Here is a 10,080-nt window from a genome sequence, read left to right as displayed (position 1 = left end):
TTTTTAGCACTAGTTTTATAATTTTACATGTTTCATATGTTAGTTCATACTATCTTAAAATATGATGTTATTAAATTTATCTTTTTGTCTTCTGGTCCCCAGGTATCGGATCTTTGCTTTTGATCATGACCTTTTTAGCTTTGCAGATTTAACGTTTGGCATGTGGCCTGTTGTTCTAATCACTAACCCTAAGTCACTTCTCTATAGTTATGCAAAACATGAACCTCTAGAAAGAATCCTTCACTCAACACATATCAGGTATGTAGCAGTTTTTCAGGGTTTACTATCAGTTTGATATTGATAGAGAATAATTTAGTATGTCTTTGTTCTGATGGGAATATGATAAGACGCCTCACTTCAATTTTCTTAACAACCTAAGCATTGTGTGAATGACTTAACTGGTTTTTTCCTCCACTCAGTTAAAAAATACATATTTTTTTAACTGATAGTGCTTTTAAAATCACCCAGAAGCTCAGTCACCTATCATTATTTTCATATATTTTATTCCAGCCTTTTTATATGCACACTGTGCATTGCTTAAAACATAATGAACACATTTATTTTCTATTCTGCTTTTAAAAATTCACATTACACTTCAGAATTTTCCCCCTCTTGCTCTGTAGCCTTCTAATAAAAGCAAAGGCTGAATAAATATTATAGAATTAAACATTAAATTGACACATGAATATGATATATTAATATATTCTTATTAGGTTATTAAAATTTCTCTTGGGAAGAGATATATAACTTCTTCCAAGTATAATGGCAGTCTTGAAAAATATTCTTATTTTGAGGAGAGAAAATAGAATGATAGGAATATAGACAATATATGCTATATTTCTTCCCCCTAATAGAATTACTACTAACATTTCTAAGTTTTTCTCCTTAGGTCTCTTTGTGGGCATGTTTTTGTATTGTAACCATAGGGCATGCTTTAAGATCTCTAGTGCTGTCAGTGTTAGGATATTAGTGGTATGCCAACTGAGGGAGTCCAGATAGTATTAATATAATTTAAATTTATGTGCCAACTACTAATGCCAAAGATTAAAAAATTGAAGATTTTACCAATTTTTGCATCTGAAATGGATCAAATGTGCAACTAAGGTACATTGATAATATCTGGTGATTAGAATGCAAAAGTGGGAAGATTAAGGACCAGCAGCTGGAAAATAATGGCCTTATTGATTGAAACTAGGCTAGATTCACGTGAGAGAATTTTGCAGAACCAATGACTTATTCAACAATATCTTTATTTAACAACTTAGGCAGAAGCCATACACATGGACCTTACCAGATGGAATACACAGGAATAAAATCTATTATATCTGTGGAAAGAGACAGTGGAGATGCTCAATATCCTCAGTAAGAACAAGACCAGGGACTGATTATAGAACTGACCTTTGATTTCTTATATTTAAGTTTTAGTAGAGGCTATAGATAAGTAAGACTGTCCACTAAAGCCAAAATACAACCTTGAATATATCCTACCTGAATTTAGAGTTGACACATGAAACACAAATTACTGAAGACTAGTTAATTTGTTGGATGATATAAGGGACATTATACTTGAAGAAAATGAAGAGACATTTAAAAATACCAACAAACCAAAAAAAAATAAAATGCCAACAAACCAAAAACCAGGAAGGACTAGAAGACCAAAATGAATATTTAAAGCCAATGAGGAAAAAATGATGAAATAAAAACCAGACAAAAGATTTCAAAGAGTGGGTCAAGAAAACAAAGTATTATAATGAAAAGGATAAAGACCTCAAAGTTAGAAAATCAAAAGGGTAGATGAAGCCTTGGGCATTTCTGAATCTGACAAAAAAGAAAGAAGAAATTCAAACCCTGAGTTTCAGTATTGAAGGATTCATATTTAATAACCCTAGAAGAATCAAGAGATGGAAGAAATATAAAGTACCCAAAAGAATTAGTCAATAGTTTGGCTTTTCAGGAAGTCGCATATGATCAAAACCCAGTGGTACTAGTGAAAGAAGTTCAAGATACCATGATGGCATTGATGATAAAGAAGTCTCTAGGAACTGACAGATTATCAGCTGAGGTGTTTCAGCAAACAGATGCAGTACTGGATGTGCTCTTTGTCAATGCTAAGAAATCCTGAAGACCAACCAACTGAGGGAGATCCGTATTTGTGCCCATTCAAAAAAAAAAAAAAAAGATTCAGGGTTGTGCGATCAGATCGATCTAATATGGCAACTGTGGAACCGGAAACCACCCCTACTTCTAATCCCCTGCCTACAGAAGAAGAGAAAACAGATTCTAATGAGGAGGTTGCTAATCCAGAACACTATATTAAACATCCATTACAGAACAGATGGGCACTCTGGTTTTTTTAAAAATGATAAAAGCAAAACTTGGCAAGCAAACCTTCGGCTCATTTCTAAGTTTGATACTGTTGAAGATTTTTGGGCTCTGTACAACCATATCCAGTTGTCTAGTAATTTAATGCCTAGCTGTGACTACTCACTTTTTAAGGATGGTATTGAGCCCATGTGGGAAGATGAGAAAAATAAACGAGGAGGACAATAGCTAATTACTTTGAATAAACAGCAAAGATGAAGTGACCTCTATGGCTTTCGGCTAGAGATGCTGCTGTGCCTTATTGGAGAATCTTTTGATGACTATAGTGATGATGTATGTGGAGCTGTTGTTAATGTTAGAGCTAAAGGTGATAAAATAGCAATATGGACTACTGAATGTGAAAACAGAGATGCTGTTACACATATAGGGAGGGTATACAAGGAAAGGTTAGGACTTCCTCCAAAGATAGCAATTGGTTATCAGTCTCATACAGACACAGCTACTAAGAGCGGCTCCACAACTAAAAATAGGTTTGTTGTTTAAGAAGACACCTTCTGAGTATTCTCATAGGAGACTGTGTCAAGCAGTTGAGATTTGGGAGCTGAACCAAAGCCTCTTCAAAAGCAGAGTGGACTGTATTTAAATTTTATTTCCATCTAAATGTTGCTAAGATATAAGAGAAGTCTCATTCACCTTTGTCTTGTACTTCTGTGTTTATTTTTTTTCTCCATTTTTTGGCTAGAGTATCCAGTATCCCAATTACAGTATACATTGTCCCCAGAATACATAAATATGTTCCTAAACCCACTCTGTAATAGCTTAGTAGAATTCACATTATAAAACATTTACCCATCCATCCATAATATTCAAAACAGAACTTGTATTTCCGTATCTTACAGGAAAAACAAAATGTTTATGTACCATTATATACAGAAGCATATTTTGCTGGTTTGAAAGAGTATGATGCATACCATTTTCTAGCATTTTTCTTTGTTTCTTTTTACAGCATTGTTTTGGCTGTATTCTTGCTGATGGCTGCTAGATTTTAATTTATTTGTTTCCCTACTTAATAACATTAGTGATTCTGATTTTGGTTTTTCATTTTGCTTTGCTCCATCTCCTTTATGTAACATTAGTGAAGGATCCAGGAATATGACACAAAGGTGGAATAAACATTAATTTTGTGCAAAAAAAAATCAGCAAATATGGATATTAGAAAACACTAATCATGTATGAGTAAAATTTTGCCAGTGACACTTAAAAAAAAATGGTTGCAGTAGTACATTGCCAGGGAACTGCCAGGAACTCAAGCCAAATTTAGAAGAGGATGTAGGATGGGGGATATCTTTGGAGGTGTCATGTAGTCTTGATTGAAAACAGAGAATACCAGGATGATGTTTACCTTTGTTTTATTGCTTATGAAAAACATTCAGCTATGTGGATCATAAGAAAGTATAGATAACATTGTGAAGAATGGGAATTTCAGAACATGTAGTTATGCTCATGTAGAACTTAGACCAAGAGGAAGTCCTTAAAACAACAAGGTGATACCATGTGGCTTAAAATTAGGAAAGATATGTGTCAGGGTTCTATCTTTCACTATACTTATTCAATTTAAAAGTGGAACAAGTAATTTGAGAAGCTAGACTATATGAAGAAGAACATGACATAAAGGAAGGTTCATTATGGAGCAGTGACATGCAAATGTTACAACCTTGCTTACTATAAGTAAAGAGGATATGATGCACTTACTAATGAAGATAAAAAACTATAGCCTTCAGTGTGGATTATTTGTCAATATAAGAAACCAAAACTCCCCATAACTGAACTAATAAGCACCATCTTAATAAGTGGAGAAATGTTTGAAGCTATCAAGGATTAAATTTTGTTTGAATTAACAATCAAGTCTTGTCGAAGTAGCAGTCAAGAAATCAAATGATGAATTGCATTGGTGCAAAGACCTCTTTAAGTAGGAAAACACCGAGATTTCATTTTGAGGACTCTAGTAGTTTCAATACTATGGCTGCCTAACCCAAGCCATAGTATTTATCTGTGCTTGTGAAGGTCAGTAGTCTAATGCCATGTCTAATGCATGTAAATACTGGACTATGAATATGAAAACGAGGAGTTGATGACTTGGAATTATAGTGTTGGTGAAGAATATTGAAAAAGTATGGATTGCTAGAAGAATAAACATGTCTGCCTTAGAAGAAGTACTATCAGAACATTCTTAGAAGCAAAGGTGGTGAGACTTCATCTCTCATTCTTTGGGCATGTTATCAGGGGGTATCAATCCCTTTATTATTGAGACATTATGCTTAGTAAAGTAAAAGTTTGATGAAAAAGAACTTCAATAAGTTGAATTGACACAGTGACTGCAAAAATGCGTTCAACAGAGCAATGATTGTGAGAATGCAGCAGGACAAGGCTGTGTTTTGTTCTGTTGTATAATAGAGTTGCTGTGAATCTGAACCAATTCAACAGTACTTAATAGTAACAACAATCTTAGGCATGGTATATGTTAGGGACTCTATGAACAAAAGACCTAAGGCCTTTCCATAACTATCGTCATTTTTCCAAGTTCATAGAATTTCCAGAGGCATGTGGTTTAAAGTGGATGCCACTCCTGCTTCCAAACCTGTTTTACAACTGGGAGCTCCACCAAACACTGTCCATATTGGGGAACCATTCTGGTATTTGATACCCCAATGGTACAAGGTACAACATCACAGCAAATCCAGGTTACTTCAAGCTGCACATTGATAAAGAGTGATGTGCAAAGTGGAAGAGTGTTCCTCCGGATATAACAGCACTAGTTTCACTTAGTGGTTAAGTGTCATCAAGTCAAATACAACTGAGAGTAAGCTTTGCACAAAAGACCTGAACTCAGGGGAGCTCTGGTGGCCTAGTGGCAAGGAGCTTCAACTACAATCCGAGAGGTGCATGGTTCTAATCCACCAGATGCTCTGCCGGGGAAGGAGGGGCAATCTCCTCCTGTACCAGTCAGATCTGATTTGACGGTACACGCACACAAAAATAATAAAGTAAAATAAAAAAAATTAAAAAAACAATTAAAAAATAAAAGACCTGAACTCTATTCTATAACATCATTTCTGTACAGAACTCTGTTCTATAACTAACATCACTTCTGTACATATATAGAGCTTGTAGAGTTCAGACAGTTTGTAGAGTTTCTAGAGGCATCTAATTTAGGATGTAGATGCCACTCCTGCTTCCAAGGATTAATCAATCTGGAAGCTCATCCAAACATTGTAGATAATGGGCAGCCATTATGGTATTTAACAAGACTATGGAACAGTGTTCAGCATCACAGCAACACCAAGTTTGTTCAGTTCAGCAAATAGACAAAAGATTGCTGTATCATTTAAGGAATATTTGTTTGAAAAGTAATACATTTAAGTTATAAATTTCTCTTATGTAACCTACAGGACTGCCATCAAGATGCTTGCTAGTAGCCAAACTCCCAGAGTGGAGGCATGGTATACAGTGATTCTTTTAATAATTGCTTATCATTCCAATGGAGAATGTAGTACAATTATCTGACCATATTCCTATCTTTTTGGTGAACTTTTAGGTTGTTTTTTTAAAATTATTTTTCATTTTGGGTGGTCCTTTGATGCATATAGAGTCTTCACTGAAATAATTTCTTTTAGAGTTCTAGACATAGGATTCTAAGAGTTTGAACTCCTTTGTAACAGTTAATAAGAATTGCCAGTTACTTTTAAAACAAGTTTACTAATTAATTTCTAATGTTCCCGAGCAACATGAGAACCACCAGTTTAACAGTATTCCTATAATTACCAAAGACCCCTCTGAGTTAAACATTGTTATAATGGGTTAAACCTTCCAAGCCCACTATCCACTCAATTATAGAAAGATAAAGCAATCAACTTCCATGAAGACCAGCCTCAGAAACTCTATGGGCATGTCTCTCCTGACTTTCATAGCCACAGTTGGCTCATTGGCATGGGCTTGGTTTGTTTGTAAAGGTATATTTTTCACTAATTAATTTAGACATTTCACTAATTAATATGAAATAAATTGTACTAGGCTCTTAAGTTTATATAATTTCACCTATTTATAATGTTATATATTATTAAAATAGTCATTAAAAGAGCTACTATAAAAACATTTAACAAAAATATAATGTTGCAGGGGAAGTAACAATTAGAATATACCATGCTTTAAGATTTTTGTTACTGTTAAGCTATTTATATTTTATAGATTATATATAACTTATATACTGTAATCTTAAATTTATATAATTGTGATCGTTATTGAAGTGGAACTCACATGTTAGGCTTATGATGAGAGCTGGATATCAAACTTAGAAATTCCTTTCTCTAAGGAAAACCTTTCTCTTTATATAATGTTACTTTCTCCGGGTAGATATGCTAGGAACCACATGAGGAGATTGGGAAAAAAAAAAAAGCACAAACCAACCCAATAAAAATCAACCAAAACCCGAAACTCAGACTCATTGCTTTCAAGTCATAGCTGACTCATGGCTGACCCTTCCGAGGGTTTTCTGTGGCTGGAAATCACATAGAAGATTCCTCATCTTTCTACCAAGCAATGAGCAGATAATAATCTGAACATTATATTAATAATCATGTTATTATTAGGTGCTGTCAGGTTGAGTACCACCCAGAAGTGATTCCATGAACAACAGATCCAAACCCTGTCCTATCCTGTCCATCCTCATACTTCCTGACACATTAAAGCCCACTGTGGTAGTCACTATGGCTGTCCACTTGGTCAAGGGTCTTCCTCTCCTTTGCCTAACCTCTGCCTTTCTGCGCATCATGTCCCTTTCCAAGGAATAGGCCTTCTTAGTAACATGCCCTAAGTATGTGAAGAAAAGCCTCATCGTCCTTGCCTCCAAAGAGCACTCTGGCTGCATCCTCTCCAAGACATATTCGTTTGTTCTTTTGGAAGTCCATGGGATGTTCAGTGCTCTTCTTCAACATAACAGCTCAAAGGCATCAATTCTTTTGTCATCCTTCTTGTCTAGCTCTCAGATGCATAGCATGCAGGTGGTCAGAAAGACCGTGGCCTGAATCAGAAGCCCTTTAGTCCCCAAACTGACATCATCACTCTTCAGTAATTTGGAAGGGTTCCTAACTGCAGCCTTTCCCAGCGTAATCTCTGCTGCTGAAAATCCTATGAACAGTAGAGGAATAGGAGTGTACTATGTTCAAAACCAGGACCTTAGGAATTTCTTCAGAATGAACTTTATTCTAGCTGAATTTGCCAAAATAAAATAGATTAGCCTTTTCAGAAAGTGGAAGATGATTTGCTAATTTCTTACTAATTCAGTTATTTTTTCTAATTTAGGTATTTTTAATTGTACAACTCCAAAAGTCACTTTTCAGATAGAAACCACAATCCTGTGAATAGTGATCACTACAAGTTGTACAATGTGATTGTTCTTCCTGTAATGTCTTCTGCAAGTACAATGGAACTATTCTTTATTAAAATAATGCCCTAAAACTATATATTTATCTTTACTCTATTTTAGAATCTTGACCTTTTCTTCATCCTCCATTACTTCTGTCACAGTTAAGATTGATGGAGTTCATTTAGGAGAGGCTATTCGTTTGTCTGGTCCTATTTACATACTAAAGTGGAATCCCAGGAACTACAGTGATGGGACACATAACATAGAAGTAATTGTTCAGGTAAGTTAATAATTTTCAACTTGTCATATAAATGAGCAGGCTGTATCCACAGTTAACTTTGATTTAGAAGTTAACTGATCTCAGTCAATTCATAAAGATCAAACTAAGTTTAATTTTAGAAAAGTCAATGCATTATATCTAGAATATGCTGACACTGGATACATCTAGCATAGGTAAATTCATAAGAGACACAAAGGGTAACAACAATGATTACGAGGATGAGGATCTGGGGGAATGGGGAGGAATGGACAGTTACTGTTTAATGGGTTTTATTTAGGATGATAAAAATAAATATAGGTGATGATTATTTAGCAATGTGAATGTATTTAGTACTACTGAATTGTACCTTTAAAACCAGTTAAAGAGGTAAATTATATATTATGTATATGTAACCACAGTGAAAAAGAAAAACTAAAGAAGAAAGCAGCTTTTCAGAGATAACTGAAAAGGTTATTAGAAGCTGACTCATAGAGCATTGGAAATCTTGATATCTTCTGGAGTGTGACTTCTCTGTTGTGCTTGTAACTAGGATTCTGCTGGAAGAAGCAGCACTGCTCAGCACGTATTTTCTGTCAAAGAGGACCTTCATCTCACTTTTGATCCCCTAGCATCACTGATTCTCCTTACTGACCACTATATCGTGGTGAGTGAATTCAACCAAACGTACTGTCTGCTTTTACAGGATTTGGCAATACTAAAGTCCTAAACAATATAGTCAGATAATGAGAAAGGTGAACTTTATGAATAAAATGAAATTCTATGCTTTATATAGAAGAATAAAATGCTTTTAAGTCGATTTGACTTAGAAGGCATGGGGGCCTGGATTAGCAGTAGTTGTAATTTGAGACCTGGTTCTAACAAATGCTGGTAAATAAAACCAGGACAACTAAGAGGATTATAGGACTTATACTGAGTTAGCTTAATGATGGTTCAAAATATCCTTTCCCTCCCATAAAAATATAGATGTTTAATACAGAAAACTTGAGGGGAAAAAGAAATCTATAAAGTCAAATCAGCCTCACAGCTTATATCACATTACCATTATAAACATTGTTTTTCTCTTTATGATATTCTGTATTTCCTTATTTTTCTCTCTCATTTACAATGCCCTTGTGGAGTGGTCTGTAGGGAATTGCACTGCTAACCCATAGGTGGTGGTGGTGGTGGTTGTTATAGCCATAGATGGTACCTCTGTGCACTTCAAATTCACCAGTGGCTCCAGGGGAGAGTGTTGGGCAGTCTCTCCTCTTGTGATTTATAGCCTCCAAAAACCTGGTGGGAAGTCAGCTATGAATTGGTTCTGACTCAGTAACAATGAATTGAGTTGAATTCATTTACATATAAAAATCAAACTTGTTGCCATCAAGGCAGTACTAACTCATAGTGACCCTAGAGGACAGAGAAGAACTGCCTTATAGGGTTTCCAAGGCTGTAAATCTTTCTGGAACAGACTGCCACTCTTTTTCTTTTCTGCACAATTGCTATTGAATTCCAACTGTCAGCCTTTTGATTAACAGCCCAGCACTTAACCCACTATTTCTCTAGAGCAGTATTCTGACACACCTCCAGGTAACAATTTTTTTCTTATATATATATATAAAATGGTATTGTATTTTTTGTTCTCTTTTTGCTGTCTGATTTCTTTCCACTAGAAGATATGTTTTGACCATTTTGTCATATAATTTTATAATATTATTATTGGCTGTATTATATTATCCTAAATATGCCATACTTTATTTCACCACTCTCTTATTGTTGGAAAGTTAAATGGTTTCCAACTTTTTTCTCTAATATAAATAATGCTTGTAATTAAGTTTAGTATATATTACTAACACAGTTATTTAAGATAAATTCCTAGAAGTGACTGGCTGGTTGCAAAAGTATTTACATTAAGGTTTGGGCATGGTTAAAGTACTACTCTATGAATTAAAAGACGTATTGCAATGGGAAAGTCTGCTGTTAGGGACCTTTCTAAAGTACTGAAGAGCAGCAGTGTCTCTCTGGAGACTAAGGTGCATCTGATACAGGCCATGGTCTTTGCAATCACGTGTTATGC

The 10,080-nt window shown here is 35.0% G+C and overlaps 1 protein-coding gene and 1 pseudogene across 1 annotated transcript in view; both read left to right on the top strand.

Annotated features, from left to right (window-relative positions):
- TMEM62 (transmembrane protein 62) overlaps positions 1 to 10,080 on the top strand; it is a 62,783-nt gene that overhangs the window by 34,270 nt on the left and 18,433 nt on the right. Inside the window, exons 8-10 of the mRNA XM_006882968.1 lie at positions 103 to 258; positions 7,865 to 8,024; positions 8,554 to 8,667. Of these exons, the coding sequence (XP_006883030.1) occupies positions 103 to 258; positions 7,865 to 8,024; positions 8,554 to 8,667 (430 nt within the window). The remainder of the gene's footprint in view (positions 1 to 102; positions 259 to 7,864; positions 8,025 to 8,553; positions 8,668 to 10,080) is intronic.
- LOC102846332 lies at positions 2,211 to 2,865 on the top strand (annotated as a pseudogene).

Source organism: Elephantulus edwardii, unplaced genomic scaffold (genome assembly GCF_000299155.1).
Source record: "Elephantulus edwardii isolate Elephantulus edwardi_28Jun2011 unplaced genomic scaffold, EleEdw1.0 scaffold00026, whole genome shotgun sequence".
Lineage (NCBI taxonomy): Eukaryota > Metazoa > Chordata > Mammalia > Macroscelidea > Macroscelididae > Elephantulus > Elephantulus edwardii.
Note: the sequence above shows the minus strand (reverse complement) of the source record. Positions and strands in the feature narration are given on the sequence as shown.